Source organism: Callithrix jacchus, chromosome 7 (genome assembly GCF_049354715.1).
Source record: "Callithrix jacchus isolate 240 chromosome 7, calJac240_pri, whole genome shotgun sequence".
Taxonomy (NCBI): domain Eukaryota; kingdom Metazoa; phylum Chordata; class Mammalia; order Primates; family Cebidae; genus Callithrix; species Callithrix jacchus.
In genome coordinates, this window is record NC_133508.1 from 47,391,940 (window position 1) to 47,410,564 (window position 18,625).

Below are 18,625 nucleotides of genomic sequence, written 5' to 3' on the forward strand. Positions count from 1 at the left end.
CCTGCCTCAGCCTCCCAAGTATTTGGGACTACAGGTGCACAACAAGATGCCCAGCTAATTTTTCTATCTGTAGTAGAGACAGGGTTTCACCATGTTGGCCAGGCTGGTTTTGCTGGCCTCAGCCTCCCAAAGTGGTGGGATTACAGGCATAAGCCACTGTGTCCAGTTACTTTTTTTTTTTCTTTTGTAGAGATGGGGTTTTGCCACGTTGTCCAGGCTGGTCTTGAGCTCCTGGACTCAAGCAATCCGCTCTTCTCAGCCTCCCAAAATGCTGGGGTGACAGGCGAGAGCCGCTAGGCCAGGTCTCTTTACTTCTTTTTGTCAGATATCAGATATCTCATTCCCTAGGATGGCTTCCCCTTCTCCTAGGCCTAGGAGCAATGGCTTTAATAAAGTAATCACTGTATTTGCATTTTGGAGGACTGCTCCTGAGAGCTGTTTTTATTTAAAGAGTCCCAGCAATCAAATACAGATTGGCTTGCTAACTCCTATGTTTCCACACAATTCCCTCCTACTTAAGCTCTGTATGTTTACACACAGGACATCTAACTGCTTGTTCTGGTCAAGGTACAGCTTTCAGCAGCTCTGAGAGAAGAGAAAGGGTTGGTATGTTCTACGGGTAAATGATGGGCTGCTGAGAGAGAGACAGGGAGATAGAGTCCAAGGTAACAGGAAAGTTTCTGGCACTGGCGCCTGTGCAGTCGGTGATGTCACTGCCAGGACAGGAAACAGGAGAGGGAGAGCAGGTTTGGGGGAGGGGAAAAAGGATAAGTTCAATTTGGGACCTTTATTCATTAGTTCCTTGGCCATTACTAGGTGGTAGCTACCGTGTCGGGAACAACGATGAACAAAAGAAACAAGGTCCCTGCTCTCCTCAAGCTTACCTTGCTGTGTGGGAAGGAAAACTTACAGAAATCAACAAAGGAACCGCAGGAGTCTGGTTCAATAGTCATGTGACAGACTGCCCTGCAGAGGCGGCCAGGGAAGGCTCCATCTGGGGGAGACCTGGAGATTAGAGGTCAGGCTGAGTTTGACAATGACCCAGAAACCTAACAATTTGGATGTCTAGGTCTGGGCTGGAGATGATCAGAAAGGAAGCAAAAAGCATGCTGTGAAATATACGCAGCATATAATACTACTTCAAGGGAGATCAAAAATGCACATAATGATAATGATTATTAATTATTTGAGACAGAGTCTTGCTCTGTGGCCCAGGCTGGAGTGCAGTGACACGATCTTGGCTCACTACAGCTTCTGCCTTCCGAGCTCAAGCCATTCCCCAGCCTCAGCCACCCAAGTAGCTGGGATTACAGGGCTGGGCCGCTGTGGCCATGTAACTTTTGTGTTTTTAGTAGAGACACGGTTTCTCTATCTTGGCCCCAGGCTGGTCTCTAATTCCTGGCCTCAGGCGATCCACCCGCCCTGCCGCCCGCCTCGGCCTCCCAAAGCGTTGGGATAGCAGTCGTGAGCCACCGTGCAGGGCCTCACTGATTATTTGAGACTGTTTAGATTGTGGCTGGGGCGGGGGGGGGGTCCCCTAAACTGGGTGGTAAGTTCAGAGATGTGAGATGTAACACGTAATCTGAACACCTTTTTGCACACGTAAATATCACAAAGTAAACTTTTAAAATAAGGCAACGCCTAAGGCCTTGCGAGGCTTCTCTGAGGAGCGAGGACCATGCAGTCACAGCCAGTTTCCACTGCCTCCACGCTCCGGCCTAAGCCACCCCTCTCCCCAGCCATCCGCTAAGGGCTGGCTCCGCCCCAGAACCGTGCGATCTTCCCGCCCACATCCGCCCCATAGCCAATGGGCGCTTGGGATTTGGGCCCACACCTCCGTCACGCCCCGCCCCCGACTCGCGCGCCCCGTGACGTCACGGCACGGCCCCCGCCACGTGACGGCCGCGCGCCGTGCTCTTGCTCCCCGCCGGGCTCGCGCCGTAGAGGCCGGTGAGGCGCCGGCGGCCACGCCGCGGAGGTAGCTGGCCGAGCGGAGCCGGGCGTTGGGGCCGGCGCGCGCATGGAGGCGGCGCTGGCGGCCCCCTGAGGGCAGCTAGGAGACCGGACCCGGCGACCTAGCGCATCCCTCGAGCCGCCACGCGCTGTGAGCACCGGGTGGCGGCGGGCCGCGGAGCTGGCGCGGCCATGGCGACCGACGGCCGGCAGAAGGAGAACACGCTGCTTCACCTCTTCGCCGGCGGGTGAGTCGCCGGGCCCAGCCTCGTGCCCCGCCGCCGGCAGTCCCTTCGGCCTCAGCGCCGGGCTCGGCCCCGGCCTCCCGCCGCTGTTACCGGCCCTACCCGGGCTGCGGCGCCGGCGCCCGGGAGGAGGAAGTCCCGGCGTCGGGGACCGGTGGGCAGGGCCGGGGGGGCTGTCGGGCCTTCCTTACCCCCATCCTGACCGCAGCCCCGAGGGCGGCTGCGCCCCGTGCGGTCGCGCCACCCCCGCCGCCCATCCTCCTCCCCACAGCGTCCCCAGCCTTTTCCCATTCTGAACAATCAGTGGCTGGTGAGTGTGGCTCCGCTGCGGTCCTGCCTGGACGCGGTGGCGCGACCCCCCAACCTTCTCCCGGGGCCTTTCCCGAAGCGCAGCGCCTCAGAGCCCAGGGCAGGATCCCTGATGCTCGCGTGTGCCCGGGGTTCCTCAGGGCAGCGCGGGAGGTCATCCGGACGGACAAAAAGGGCTGCGGGCGTTGGACGCCAGCAAGGCCTGGAGGGTGTTGGGGACGGTGATGCTGGCGGCCACACGTGCGGTGGCCAAGCCAGGGACCCGCACGAATATGAGGTCTGGAAGGTGTGTTAATAGACTTCTCGCCGGCTGGTGGATGCTTCCAACGCCGGAGACCGCAGAATTGTTAGGTGTTCCTTGTTTTGAAAGCTGCCTTAGGTCGATCGTCAGGCACCTTAATTTTTTTCCAGTGGAGACAATGCGTTTTTAGGAGGTTGAGTTCTGAGGCTAGAAAGGGAGATGATTTTCACCTCGGTGGCCCTCGCCACCTCCCCGCCAGCACCCACCGTGAATAGAAGGTAAACTATTTCTGAGTATTAGTAATTTTCTTTTTTCCTTTATCACAGCCGGTGGCTTGGGGTTCTGTTGGAGTCTTCCAGATGTTTGGAGTCGTAATTTGAGGACCTCATGGGCCTGGCACAGCAATTTTTGAGTGTAGTATATTTTGCATAAAATCAAATCGTTTATCCTGGATGATCATCTTAACTTGAGTAGTGTTAGTTGCAGCTTGGATTCCTACCTGGATATGTTCCTTACAACAGTGGTTGAGAAACAGATGATGACTGATGAAAGCGTCCCTGAGCTTTTTTGTACTTGTATTGTGGGCAGTCACCAGGTTACTTTCTCTAACCAAAACCTTTGGTGGGTCTTCATAGATAGGAAGAGTTTCTCATTCATTCCTTTCAGATCATTCCTTTGCAACCGTTCTTTTCATGTCTCCATTGGGACTTCTCTTTTTTTGTTTCGTTTTTTGTTTTTTGAGAGAGAGAGAGTCTCTGTCACCCAGGCTGGAGTGTAGTGGTGTGATCTCTAGGCTCACTGCAACCTCTGCCTCCTAGGTTCAAGTGATTCTCCTGTCTCAGCCTCCTGAGTAACTGGGATGACAGGCGCCTGCCACCACACCTGGCTAATTTTTTTGTGTTTTTAGTAGAAAGGAGGTTTCACCATTTTGGCTGGGCTGTTATCTAGAGACGGGGTTTTGCCATGTTTGCCAGGCTGGTATCCTGACTTCAAGTGATACACCCTCCTTGGCTTCCCAAAGTGTTGGAATTACAGGCGTGAGCCACCACACCCGGCAGAGACTTCCTTTGAGAGTAACACAAGGGGGAAGCATTCTTAAATTAAGCCACTCTTCATATAAATTTGTCTTTCTCGGAAATTTTAAACAAGCTGGCCATTTTTTTTTTTTTTGTCTCACACGTTTTTTAAGCCAAGAAGGATAATTTTTTAAAACATGAATTTATGCTCAGTGACTTTTACTTACTGTTTTTAGTGAGATGGTCTTTGAAAATTTCTCTTTCTATTCGGAACCGGGTGAGTTGCATGCTGGAGCAGCCTCTGTGGAAGCTGACTGTGAAATAGATGGCTCTGTCTTGTTGAATCTCCCTCTGTACCCTTCACTGTGCCCTCTGGCTGCCAGATTCTCCTGCTAGGGCACCAGCCTTTTACCTTGTGATGGAGGAAATCTGCAGTGGCCAGCAGAGCTCTCCTGCTTGATTAAGATGTAGGTAGTTTATTAGAGTGGCGCCTGAAGCCATTGGATTTAACAAGTTTCGGTTCCTCTATAGCAGCAGTTTGAGATTCCAGAAAGAAAAGACAGCTTCCAAAAGGATGTTTTCAGAGTAACTATTTAGATTTTGATCCACTCTCACTAACCTAAAATACTTCACTTTTTGTTAGAGAAGAACATGAAATGGCTGAATTATATGGTTAAAATGAGTCCACCCAGAGGTCCCACCTAGTCCGGTGGAATATGTGCTGCTTTGCTCCAAGTAACTAGTTGCCAGTGTTGTTAAGCTGGCGTCTTTCCAAAAATGAAGTGCACTTCCTTTGAAAAGAAGTCAGAGCCTCCACTTTAAAACTCTGTCACATTTCTCTTGTTCATCAAATAGCCTTTGGAAACTGTAATATCTTTATTTTCTTTTTTTTTTTCATGCTGCTGATAAAGGAAACTGTAATATCAACCAAGTTTAATGCTGTCACTAATAAATGATATTGAACACGTATTTTTTTTTTTTCTTTTTTTTTTTTTTTTTGAGGCAAACCCTCACTCTGATGCCCAGGCTGGAATGCAGTAGCACGATCTCGGCTTACTGCAACCTCCGCCTCCTGGGTTCAAGCCATCCTGCTGCCTCAGCCTCCTGAGTAGCTGGTATTACAGGTGTGTGCCACCACGCCCAGCTCATTTTTGCTTTTTTTTTTTTTTAGTAGAGACGGGGTTTCACCGTGTTAGCCAGGCTGGTCTCAAACTCCTGATCTCAGATGATCCGCCCACCTCAGCCTCCCCAAGTGCTGGGATTACTGGCATGATCCACTGCGCCCCACCTCTAAACAAATATTTTAATCGAGTATAACAGACTTATAGAGAGTTGAAAATTAATTTTAGATCCTGGAAAATAAAAACTACACCAAAAATTCCAAAATGCTGGGATTCCAGGTGGAACCACCATTCCTGCCTAAATTTTTTGGATTCTTTACAAAGGGACAGTACTCCTATATTGTTATTGTAATTAGTTACATTAATAGTGTGTTTCCCTTTAAGATAAGAATGGGAAGAGGAACCTCCCACCAACCCACACCTAAAAAAAAGCAGTTTAGGAGAGGCTCCATGCCTGCAGATGTGGACCAGATGTATAATTTTATATCCATTTTAAAAATAGGCTCATGTTCTTTAAATTGCTTTCTTCTTAGTAATATATTGAGTGTTAATGGCAGTGTATACCATTAGTTGATCATGTTGACCTACCATGCAATGCCTAGGTTTGGGGGAGATGGCAATGAAGAAGGAAGGCAGACCTGATTTCTAAGTGCAGTGACTGGTATTCACTGACATGGTTAGTCACAGGCTACCTAACTTATTCTTTTTTGTTGTTTTCGAGATGGGGTCTTGCTCTGTCCCAGGCTGGAGTGGTGCAATCTCTTGGCTCACTGCAACCTCCACCTCCCGGGTTCAAGCAATTCTCCTGCCTTGGCCTCCTGAGTAGCTGAGATTACAGGTTTGCCATCACGCCTAGCTAATTTTTGTATTTTTTAGTAGAGATGGGGGTTACAGGCTGGGCGTGGTGGCTCACGCCTGTAATCCCAGCACTTTGGGAAGCCAAGGTGGGCGGATCACCTGAGGTCAGGTGTTTGAGACCAGCCTGGCCAATATGGTAAAACTGGCCAATATGAAACCCCACCTCTACTTAATCTCCAATAATCATCCTGTTAGCCAGGATGGTCTCAATCTCCTGGCCTCTGGTGATCTGCCTGCCTCAGCCTCCCAAAATGCTGGGATTATAGATGTGAACTACCACCCACGCCTGGCCGAGTCAGAGGTTTTTAAGGTTTTTGGTACCTACACAACACCTTCATAAACTGTCTGAGGGTGAGTTACTTCTGCATGAACCGTATTCATTTGATGTTTAGTACCTTTAGTGTTTCTGCTGTTTGCAGCTTTCTTCCCTCTTACCCCCAAATCTGGGTGATATTATTTTTTAAAAAAAAGTACTCAAGCACATTTTATTGTTACTACATAACAAAACCTGTCATTACTTTATTCATTTATTTTTTTGAGAGGGAGTCTCCCTCTGTCACCCAGGCTGGAGTGCAGAGGTGGGATCTCGGCCCACTGCAGCCTTCACCCCCCAGGTCGAAGCAATTCTCCTGCCTCAGCCTCTGAATAGCTAGAATTAGAGGCATGTGCCGCCTTGCCTGGCTAATTTTTGTACTCTTAGTAGGGATGGGGCTTCACCATGTTGGTCAGGCTGGTCTTGAACTCCTGGTCTCTGGTGATTCACCTGCCTTAGCCTCCCAAAGTGCTAGAATTACAGGCATGAGCCACCGTGCCCAGCCCTGTCATTCCTTTTCTATTGTTTAAACCATCTCATCAAGAAAAACACAGAAGTGCTCTGAGGTGGCCCTTCTGTGTGAGGGCTTGATTTGCCAGAGGAAAATCCTATAAATTTTTCCCATCAAATGGCCTGGGGGTTCTGGTTGCCCGTTAGTGTCAATATGTCCTTCATCTTCTGGGCAGGCGGTTAACACAGCACAGTGCCCATTTAGATCTACCCAGTCCCTGAAATAGCTGGGCTAAGCTGTCCTTAGATTTAGAGGTTGATCCTAGATTAGATACTTTGGGTTTTATTTTTATGGCATGCTCTTTTGTTTTGTCATCATAACCTTTAAAATGTATTTTAATGGGAATTTGATATCTCTTAAGATCTTAAACTAGGCCAGGTGCAGTGGCACATGCCTGTAATCTCAGCTACTTGGGAGGCCAAGGTAGGAGAATCGCTTGAATTCGGGAGGCAGAGGTTGAAGTGAGGCTAGATTACACCACTGGACTTCAGCCTGGGAGACAGAGCAAGACTCCATTTCAAAAGAAATTTTTAAAAAAGATCTTAATAATAAGCCGCAGATATTTTCAAAATTCAGTATTTTCCCACCTATTATGGGTGGCTGTTGCCAGGCATACTGAGGTACTTGTCTCCATAAATTAAATCTTTGTTAGCTAATGGTTACTTTTTTTTTTTCTTTTTTGAAGCAGCATCTCTCTCTGTCACCCAGGCTGGAGTGCAGTGGTGCTGTCTCAGCTTACTGCAACCTCCACCTCACGGGTTAAAGCAATTCTCATGTCTCAGCCTCCTGAGTAGCTGGAATTACAGGCACATGGCACCATGCCCAGCTATTTTTTGTGTTTTTAGTAGAGACTGGGTTTCACCATGTTGTCCAGGCTGGTCTCAAACTCCTGACCTCAGGTGATCTGCCCACCTCATCCTCCCAAATCATGTACCCTTCCTAAACAGATAACGAGGCAAAGTTGATGTTGCACTGTGGGCAGGCTTCAGTGAGTCAGGGCCAAAACTAGAGGCTTGAGCCACTGCGCCCAGCCAATGCCAGGTTTTAAGTAAAACATTCCAAAAATGTACAGTGTATACAGAAAAGCATCTAATGTTTTTCAAATAGCACAATAGAGGTAGCAGGTAAAATGGCGGTTATCAAAGTTCCAAAGATTACTAGGATTGCAGGGTGTCTGGCAGTATCATTTGTTAGCAGAATATGGATAAGCTGTGAGCCTGGAAACTGGCTGATCATCATTGGGGTGGTGATTATTATCAGAAAGAGCACATAGGCCTTGGTCTTAGTGCCCGATATGCATGTATGCCTAGGGAACAGAAGCTCTTGTTGAAGAGGAGTTGTTTTTTACAATTTTTTCTTGGTAGTTGAAACTCAGAGTTAAAAGCACAAATCTGTGTGCATAATTTAAAATTTTATATGACTTTCTGATCACATAAAGACACTTTTTTAAAAATCCCGGTATATATATTATAGTAGTGATGTTGTAGTTTTACTCTGCTGTCAACTGGAGGCTAGGTGCCTAATCCATGAGGGGAAAATTAAACCAGGGCAGCGTGGGTGTAAGAGGATTAGAAGGTTAACTATATCTTCATGTAATAAACACAAGACTTCAATTTTGGAAAGGAAAAATGAGAGAAGGTAGAGGAATGGGGAGGGGAGCATATTTTTATCTTTTAAGAAAAGGAATACATAGCCTGGGCGTAATGGCCCATACCTGTGATCCCAGCACTTTAAGAGGAGGCCAAGGCAGGTAGATCACTCGAGGTCAGGAGTTCAAGGCCAGCCTGGCAACCTGGTAAAATCTTATGTCTACTAAAAATACAAAAAAAATTAGCTGGGCATGGTGGCGCGTGCCTGTAATCCCAGCTACTCAGGAGGCTGAGGCAGGAGAATTGCCTGAACCCAGGAGGCAGAGATAGCAGTGACCCAAGATTGCGCCATTGCACTCCAGCCTGGGTAACAAGAGCGAAACTTCGTCTTAAAAAAAAAAAAAAATTAGCTGGGTGTGGTGGCGCAGGCCTGTAATCTCAGCTACTTGGGAGACTGAGGTAGGAGAATCACTTGAACCCGGGAGGCAGAGGTTTTAGTGACCTGAGTTCACACCATTGCACTCCAGCCTGGGTGGCAGAGAGAGACTCCATCTAAAAAGAAAAGAAAAGGAATACATAGTTAAAAATTAGCCAGGCATGGTGGTGCGTGCCTGTAATCTCAGCTACTCGGGAGGCTGAGTCAGGAAAATCACTTGAACCCAGGAGGCGGAGGTTGCAGTGAGCCGAGATTGCGCCACTGCCCTCCAGCCTGGGCGATAGAGGGAAACTCTGTCTCAAAAAAAGGAAAAAAAGGGAAAAGGTGCAGAAAAAGTTTAATTAGTAGTTTCTTTTTAGAAATAGGCAGATAGACTTCAAAGAGTATCTCTTGTGACTCCTTTTAGACATGTAGTTAACCACTGTTCCCAGCCTTGCCTGCCACTGAATTCAGATCCTTCAGATGTTTGCTGTGAATGGAATATCCCGCAGAGAACTTTCTTCCCACTTTGGCATCAGTGACTGACTAGAACACTGTTACCTTAGAAGCAAAATTAAATTAAAGTTCAGGGTGTTTCCTCAGAACTGTTAAGACAAGCATGAGTCCCAATTGGTCTTTGGAAGATTATTTATGTTAGTAAAACTCTTCAACTGCTTTCTTGAAAAGTTTAAGTGTACATTTTGTTTGACTAGGTTCATTTAGAAGCATTCAATTGTAAATAATAGAAAATTCAACTTCAAACTGGCTTGATTATGGGTGCAAAAACCTGAACTCTAGAGGGAGCATAGGCTTCAAGTGAGAGTTTAGCTGAACAGTGCTCAGTGTCACGGGGAGCGGCCCAGCCATGTCTGCTTGGCCTCTGGTAACCTGCTTTATTCCAAGACTGGTCCTGCATAGCCACAGGATGGCTTCCAGCAGCAGCTCCTTATATTTCTCCCACTATTGAGCAAGTCTTCAGTGTAACTCTCGACCCACTGGGACAGGTACCTTGCTCTAACTAAACCAGTCATTGCTCCCAGGGAAACTATGCTGAATACTTGGACTAAAATCATGTACCCTTCCTAAACAGATAACGAGGCAAAGTGGATGTTACGCTGTGGACAGGCTTCCCTGAGTTAGGGCCAAAACTAGACATGAGTTCAATCCTGTCCCCACTGTGTGATTTAAGAAATTAGGGATCTTGGCCGGGCATGGTGGCTCACACCTGTAATCCCAGCACTTTGGGATGCTGATCTGAGGTGGGCGGATCACGAGGTCAAGAGATTGAGATTATCCTGGTCAACGTAATGAAACCCTGTCTCTACAAAAAAAAAAAAATTAGCTGGGTGTGGTGATGCATGCCTGTAGTTCCAGCTACTCAGGATGCTGAGGCAGGAGAATCACTAGAACCTGAGAGGTGGAGGTTGCAGTGAGCCCAGATAGTGCCACTGCACTCCAGCCTGGCGACAGAGCGAGATTCTATCTTAAAAAGAAAGAAAGGAAAAGAAAAAAATAATTAGGGATCTTGGCTGGGCACAGTGGCTCATTCCTGTAATCCCAGCACAACCCCGTCTCTACTAAAAAAAAAACAAAAATCAGCCAAGCATTGTGGCGCACATCTGTAATCCCAGCTACTCAGGAGGCCGAGACAGGAGAATCTCTTGGACCCAGGAGGCAGAGGTTGCAGTGAGCCGAGATTCCGTCAGCTTGGGCAGCTAGAGGGAAACTCCATCTCAAAAAAAGAAAGAAGAAGAAGAAGAAAGAAAATAGGGATCTTGTTAAGATAGGAAGAGGGGAATGCTGAGGAGGCAACCGGCAGTGCCACCAATCCATTATACGGCCATCAAATAGATTGCCCATTTTATTGTTCTGGGACAGGGTTTCTCACCTTTGGCTGGATGATCGTTTGTCTGTGAGGGGTGGGCTGTCTTGTGCATTGTAGGCTATTTTGCAGCATCTCAGGCTTCTACTCCCTAGATGCTAGTAACCCCTGTCCCCCATTTCATAACCCAAAATGTCTTTAGACATTGCCAGATGTTACTGGGGTGGGGACAAAATTGCCTCAATTTTTTTTTTTAAGTTTTTGGGGTTTTTTTGTTTGTTTTGTTTTTCTTCCTGTCACCCAGGCTGGAGTGCAGGGGTGGGATCATTGCTCACTGTAGCCTTCACCTGCCATGCTCAAGCAATCCTCAGCTTCCCAAGTAGCTGGGACTACAGAGTAGATGGGACTACAGGTGAGTCGCACCACACCAAGCTAACTCCTGTAGTTTTTGTAGAGATGGGTTTTCACCATGTTGCCCAAGCTGGTCTTGGAACTCCTGATCTCAAGCAGTCTGCCTGCCTTGGCCTCCCAAAGTGCTGGGATTACAGGCGAGAGCCACCATACCCAGCCATGGCCTTCAAACTTGAATCACACAGCCCTGATGAAGAAGGAGACCCAGGCATCTGGGATTCCCTCCCCCTCTGTCATCCACTGTGCAGCTCAATAGAAGAGAGAGCAGGCCAGCTGGCGCCTCCTGAATCTCCTTCCTGAAAATAACACACTTGGTCTTGAGGAAACTCTCTGGAAGACACTATTTTTACTTAAAACAAAATCAAACCAGACACCTTTTCACATGAGTCTAAAACTGTAAACTGGAACCCTTTCATATGTGATACCTAAAGCAATAAACCTAAGATTCTTCCACGTGTAACATCTAAAGTATAAGCCTATATAAAGGCAGAACCTTCCTTTGTTAGATGAGCTGGGTTTTCGACAAATAAACTCCTCCCTCCTTTATTTGGTGTTGGAGAGATCTGTTTCCCGTGGCCGCTCCTGCTATACTATGATTAAAATCTGCATATCTCCTGTATAATTATGTTACCCTGTTAATTTTATACATATTATAAGACCTATATACAAAATAGAAATTAAATGGGCCAGGCGTGGTGGCTCACACCTATAATCCCAGCACTTTGGGAGGCCCGGGTGGGCAGATCATCTGAGGTCAGGTGTTCAAGACCAGCCTGACCAACATGGCAAAACCCTGTCTTTACTAAAAATATAAAAATTATCCAGGTATGGCAGTGCACACCTGTAATCCCAGGACTCACGAGGCTGAGACAGGAGAATCCCTTGAACCTAGGAGGCAGAGATTGCAGTGAGCCGAGATCACACCACTGCACTCCAGCGTGGGTGACAGAGTGACACTCCATCTCAAACGCAAACAAACAAAATACAAATTAAATGGTGGAAGTTATAAATAAAATGCTGTTTCTTTCTGTGTGCCAGTGGGTCATCGTGCACATCTCTTACAGTATGTATCCCAGTTTGGAGATTGGTGGTCTAAAATACTGCTTGCCAATCAGATTACTCCATTTTCTAACTATGTGAGGCTAATGCTGTGTCAGCATGAAACCGGAGGTTGAATATGACTTTTCCTTCTGTCTGAGCACTGGCTATTGGGGCCCTCAGATGAACCAAGAGGATCCTAGTCTAAGACTTAGGTGGAAGAATCTGCTCTGTTGCCATTGACCAGACTGTCTATGCAGAAAAGAACTGTTATATGTGTCAACATTGGGGTGTGTGGAGGGCAGAGGGGATTTTCCTATTATTGTCCCCAACTCTATCCCCAGCCCCTAGTAGGTCTGGGGCTTGTAAGGCAGGGAGACTGGTAGTTTGCTCTGTGGCCAGATGCCTCCTACAAGTTAGAGGCTGTTGCATCAGGCCAAGCCAGCAGAATGAGAAGGGACTGGTTGGTGTGCTTGGGAAGGACGCTCACTTTGAGCTAATCTTGTTGCCTCCTAGAGGTCCCATTGGCTTGATGTCAAGGAGCATGGGACCAGAGGAAGGCACGATACCTAGTTCTGCCCATAGGACCTTGGGGCGAGGAAGGCAGAAAAGAGATTAGAGGATGAGCTGCTGGTGGGACCAGTGGGAGTTCCCAGTGTTGGGCTCAGGTAGGTTGAACGCCATCTACAATTCAATAACATTCACCCAGGCCTCCAGTACACCACAAACCTGTCTTTTTTTTTTTTTCTTCTGATACGAAGTCTTGCTCTGTCACCTAAGCTGGAGTGCAGTGGCATGGTCTCAGCTCGCTGCAACCTCTGCCTCCAGGTTCAAGTGATTCTCCTACCTCAGCCTCTCTAGTAGCTAGAATTACAGGTGCCTGCCACCATGCCCAGCTAATTTTTGTATTTTTAGTAGAGATGGGGTTTAATCATGTTGTTGGTCAGGCTGGTCTCAAACTCCTGATCTTAAGTGATCTGCCCACCTTGGCCTCCCAGAGTGCTGGGATTACAGATGTGAGCCATGTGCCTGGCCTATTTCTTTATATGTTCTTGAGACGGGTTCTCACCCAGGCAGGAGTGCAGTAGTGCCGTCTCAGCTCACTAAAACCTTGACCTCTCTAGGTCAAGGGAGGGTCAGGTGACCTTCCTAGTAGCTGTGACTACAGGTGCACACCACCATGCCTGGCTAATTTTTGTTTGTTTGTTTTTTGTAGAGACAGGACTCCAGCCTGGATAACAGCAAGACCCTGTCTCTTTAAAAAAAAAGAAGCTGGACACAGTGGCTTACTCCTGTAATCCTGGCACTGTGGGAGGCCGAGGCAGGCAGATCACAAGGTCAAGGGATCAAGACCATCTTGGCCAATATGGTGAAACCCCTTCTCTACTAAAAACAAAAAAAGTAGCTGGGTGTGGTGGCACACAACTATAGTCCCAGCTACTTGGGAGGCCGAGGCAGGAGAATGGCTTGAACTTTGGAGGCAGAGATTTCATTGAGCTGAGATCACGCCACTGCACTCCAGCCTGGCAACAGAGCGAGACTCCATCTCAAAAAAAAGAAAAAAGGCCAGCAGGATGAGAAGGCCTGCCACCTTCAAAGAGGTCACTGACTCACTGTTACTAGGGCATTTGCTTTGCTGGACAAACACACCATCCTTTGAACAGTGGCATAGACTTGGATGACAGTTGGCCAAAGTAGTGAGTGCAGTTTGCTTAGGGACAAAGCAAAGGTGGCTGACTTGTATGGTATTTGAATTTACTGGCTTTCTGATGAAAGGATTTACCCAGAAACACTTTTTTTCAGTGATTTGAAGTTAACATTATTGAACACAAATGGATTTCAGATATTTCTTTATCTTACTGTGTAGCTGGTAAGTTTTTCAGTATCTTTAAATGTTATACATTTTAGACATGTGGTTATTACGATAGGTAAAAGCATTTTGTATGAATAGACATGGGTTAGAAAGTTTTTACATCTATAATTTTTATTTTTGTTGTTTGTTTGTTTTTTGAGATTGAGTTGTGGTTTTGTCACCCAGGCTGGAGTGCAGTGGTGCGATCTCAGCTCACTGCAACCTCTGCCTCCTGGGCTTAAGCCATCCTCCCACCTCAGCCTCCTGAGTAGCTGGGACTACAGGCATACATCACCACACCCAACTAATTTTTTGTGTGTATATTTTTGGTAGAGACAGGGTTTTGACCTGTTGCCCAGGCTGGTCTCAAACTCCTGAGCTCAAGTGGTCCACCCACCTCAGCCTCCTAAAGTGCTAGGATTACAAGCATGAGCCGCCACACCTGGCCACTTCTATCTTTTTTAAACATTTCTTATTATAGCCTATTTTCTTTAGGTATATTCTAGTGCTTAGAGAAAATTACACAGACCAATATTAAGCTAGGCCCACAACTTGATTAAAAATAAAAATAGTCCAGGCACGTGGCTCACACCTGTAATCCCAGCACTTTGGGAGGTCGAGGTGGGTGGATCACTTGAGGTCAGGAGTTCAAGACCAGCCTGGCCAATATGGTAAAACTCCTTCTCTATTAAAAGTACAAAAATATTATAGCTGGGACCTGTAGTCCCAGCTACTTGGGAGGCTGAGGCAGGAGAATCGCTTGAACCAGGGAGGAGGAGGTTGCAGTAAGCTGAGATCGCACCACTGCACTCTAGCCTGGGTGACAGAGTGCAACTGTCCCCCCCAAATAAATAAATAAATAAATCACACATGGGGATTTTACTTCATTCATTACCTTCAGAGTCTGCGTTAGGTGCTAGGTTTGCTTCTAGATTTCCAGCACTTGCCTCTAGTGGAGTCGGGAAGCTGCGTAAACATTCTGTATGTCCAGGCCGGGTCTTCCTTCCTGTGGTTACCTTTCCAGGCGGAGATGCTGATGAGCTATTATTGACCCACCTATTTCCTGCCAGGTGCCTGCTACACTCTGGCTGCAAGAATGATGAATAGCTCTTTTCCAGGGAGCTCCCAGTCTAGTGAGGAAGACTTTTTTTCAAATATTTAGAAACCTTAGAAGACATTCTCCTTGAAATCTCAACTGAATAATTCCTTTACTTAGTAAATACTGTTTAGGGCCGGGCGCGGTGGCTCACGCCTGTAATCCCAGCACTTTGGGAGGCTGAGGCAGGTGGATCACGAGGTCAGGAGATTGAGACCATCCTGGTCAACATGGTGAAACCCCGTCTCTACTAAAAATACAAAAAATTAGCTGGGCATGGTGATGCATGCCTGTAGTCCCAGCTACTCGGGAGGCTGAGGCAGGAGAATTGCCTGAACCCAGGAGGCAGAGGTTGCAGAGAGCCGAGATCGCGCCACTGCACTCCAGCCTGGGTAACAAGAGCGAAACTCTGTCTTAAAAAAAAAAAAAAAATACTGTTTAGGAACCCATTGAGCCCTGATGCCAGGGATGCAAAGATGAGTAAGGCCACAGGTCTGGATCTTGAGGCGTTTATCAGATCAGAGTGATGTTTGCCAGAGTGAGGCCCTGTGTCACTTGTAGGCACGGGTGAGGATGTGTCTATGGCCCTTGACATCATTAATTATAGGTAGCCCATCAAACTTGCTATTTCTTGGATAGTATTGTTTAAGAGATGATGAAAGTAGGTATTTTAGGATAAATAAGTGAGTTGTCTTGAAGAAAAATATTTAAATAGTAATTCAGGTAATATTTCGATATGAATATGTTATAAGGGTAATACTCAAATAATTGGCTTAGGGGATGTGATCCAGAGATGTGACTAATGAAAACACAGGAAGAACTGACTAGTTGTGAATGATGGCAGCACAAGACTTCATTGTTGAAAGTGCTCAATCAGATTTTTTTTTTTTTTTTTTTTTTTGAGACAATCTTGCTCTGTCACCCAGGCTGGAGTGCAGTGAGTGACACTGCAACCTCCATCTCCCACCTTCAAGCGATTCTCCTGCTTCACCATTCCCTGTAGCTGGGATTACAGGCATTACAGGCATGTACCACCACACCCGGCTAATTTTTGTGTTGTTTTTTTTATTGGATTTTACCATGTTGGCCAGGCTGGTCTCGAACTCCTATCCTCAAGTGATCCACCAGCCGTAGCCTCCCAAAGTGCTGGTAATACAGGTATGAGCCACGGTGCCTGGCCAAAAGTAATTAATAAAATTTTAAGAAGGGTCTGTATTGGGGTAAAAATTGATTTTTAAAATAATATCTTCATCTGAATGAACTATTTTGTTTGAATGTGCAAAAATAGTTGTCTAGAGTCTTCCTTGCAGCATGGTAGTGAAATTGAAATGGCATGAATGTCCAACAGTAGGAAATTGGTTAAAATCTTATCCATCAGTAATGAACAGATAGTATGATGCCATTGCAAATGATGATGCAGGTGCATCATTTTCCATAGAAGGGCACTCAGAATACCAAGATACTGGGAATGGGTTAGGTTAAAATGCCAAGAATGAAAAGTCCCAAAGGGTGTGCTAGATGTGCTAACTTGGGAACAGTAGTTATCTCTGTAGCTCTAGAATTTCATCTTATTTATTTATTATTTTTTTGAGATGGGAGTCTTGCTCTGTTGCCCAGGCTAGAGTACAATGGCGTGATCTTGGCTCACTGCAACCTCTGCCTACCAGGTTCAAGCGATTCTCCTGCCTCAGCCTCCCGAGAAGCTGGCATTACAGCCACCACGCCTGTCTAATTTTTGTATTTTTAGTAGAGATGGGGTTTTGCCATGTTAGCCTAGCTGATCTCGAGCTCCTGATCTCAAGTGATCCACCCGCCTCGGCCTCCCAAAGTGCTGGGATTACAGACATGAGCCGCTGCACCCTGCAGATTTCAACTAATTTTTTTTAATCTCCCTTGTATGCTAGTTTTAAAGAGAGAAGAGCTGCACTTCTCATTCCATTGTGTAAAGGATAGTATAGCTTCTCTCATCCGCTTCGGTTTCCTTTCTTACAGGTGCGGAGGCACAGTTGGTGCTATTTTCACTTGTCCACTAGAAGTCATTAAGACGCGGTTGCAGTCTTCAAGATTAGCCCTCCGGACAGTCTACTATCCTCAGGTTCATCTGGGGACCATTAGTGGAGCTGGAATGGTGAGACCAACATCCGTGACACCTGGACTCTTTCAGGTTCTGAAGTAAGTTCATTCCCCATTCAGTATTCTCTGCTACTGCCGCCTACACACCCTTTACCCCACTGTCAACACAGAATGTTCATTGGGCTTATCAAATGTGATGTTCTGATTGCATAGCCTTGGCCCTTAACTTAAGAATTCGGTTTCTTTACCAATACCTTTGAGCTATGACCTTGCTCCCCTGGCAGCAGGGGTCCCAGTGTGCATGTGACCATCATCCGGGTCAGTTAGAGTAACCCAGCAAAGCAAACCAAAAATCCATGTGTGTAAATTGTTGCATCAGATTGTCGCTCTTGCTCAAAGCTTTTGAGGGATAACAGAGAAGGGGTGGTAGATTAAAATTTTTAAAATTGCACAAGAGAAGAGTTGTGAATACTATATATTTTTTATTTATTTATTGAGATGGAGTCTTGCTCTGTCACCCAGGCTGGAGTGCAGTGGCACAATCTTGGCTCACTGCATCCTCCACCTCCTGGGTTCAAACGATTCTCTTGTCTCAGCCTCCTGAGTAAGTGGGACTACAGGCTTGTGCCACCAAACCCAGCTAATTTTTGTATTTTTAGTAGAGACTGGTTTCACCATGTTGGTCAGACTGGTCCCGAACTCCTGACCTCAGATGATCTACCCGCCTTGGCCTCCCAAAGTGCTGGGATTACGGATGTGATCCACCACTCCTAGCCATAAATATTTTTAAAAGAAACAAAATGGTTTTTGTGGGGTTTGTTTTTGTTTTTTGCTTTTTATTGGGAAATAATTTTAAATGTATAGGAAAGTTACATTTAATAAAATGGGTTTTAAAATTTATTTTATACTTGAGCTACCTGCCCATTTTATTATTGTTACTGTAGGAAAAATAATTTATTTGCTTATAAAGTAGCTAAATATTCGTAAGTCGAATTTGGCTTATCAGTCTATGCTTAAAAATCAAATTCAGAAGAGAACTTATGGAATATCTGATTTTTAGCTTAGGACCTTGTACTTTGAGATGCTCTATAAATAATAGTTGAATTTAACTGAGCATGATATTCAAATCTCTGGTACGGATTGTTGGGAAGAGTGTGTTCAAGAAAGACATTTATCAAGAAAGCTATCAGTGTAGAGATTTATTTGGGAAATGTTAGAAAAAGAAGTAATAAAATAATGGAGATGCTTTTTTTTTTTTTTTTTTGAGGCGGAGTCTTGCTCTTTTGCCCAGGCTGGAGTGCAGTGACATGAACTCGGCTCACTGTAACTTCTGCCTCCCGGGTTCAAGCGGTTCTCCTACCTCAGCCTCCTAAGTAGTTGGGATTACAGGCACCCACCACCATGCCCAGCTAATTTTTTTTTTTTTTTTGTATTTTAGTAGAGACAGGGTTTCACCATGTTGGCCAGGCTGGTCTCGAACTCCTGACCTCCAGTGATCTACCTCGGCCTCCCAAAGTGCTGGGATTACAGGTGTGAGCCACCGCACCCGGCTGCTCAGTTTTAAAAACCACGTATTTAGCACTTTTAGGCACAATTTAGATAAGGCAGGATGAGTTGGAGAGTGCTTAATTTATTTTAGGTATGTTTTGTTTGTAAGACCTACCTGTGAGTCACTCGGTCATTCATGCCAAATGTGTACAACGGTACATTTGAGCTTACTGAGCAGAACTGAACAGCAGGACCAGCTGCCAAGGACAAATGA

General features: G+C 46.3%; 1 protein-coding gene across 5 annotated transcripts in view; it reads left to right on the forward strand.

Annotated features, from left to right (window-relative positions):
• Positions 1 to 1,940: 1,940 nt before the first annotated feature.
• The window catches only part of SLC25A33 (solute carrier family 25 member 33), a 39,616-nt gene continuing 22,931 nt past the window's right edge, over positions 1,941 to 18,625 (forward strand). For 2 of the 5 annotated variants that reach the window (XM_035307633.3, XM_017974310.4), the window contains exons 1-2: positions 1,941 to 2,201; positions 16,783 to 16,962. In XM_035307633.3, coding sequence (XP_035163524.1) covers positions 2,146 to 2,201; positions 16,783 to 16,962 — 236 coding nt within the window. In that variant the 5' untranslated portion in view covers positions 1,941 to 2,145. Of the gene's footprint in view, positions 2,202 to 2,367; positions 3,027 to 16,782; positions 16,963 to 18,625 lie in introns of those variants that run through there. The other 3 variants (XM_054258742.2, XM_035307634.2, XM_078330314.1) reach the window with 3 other exon arrangements.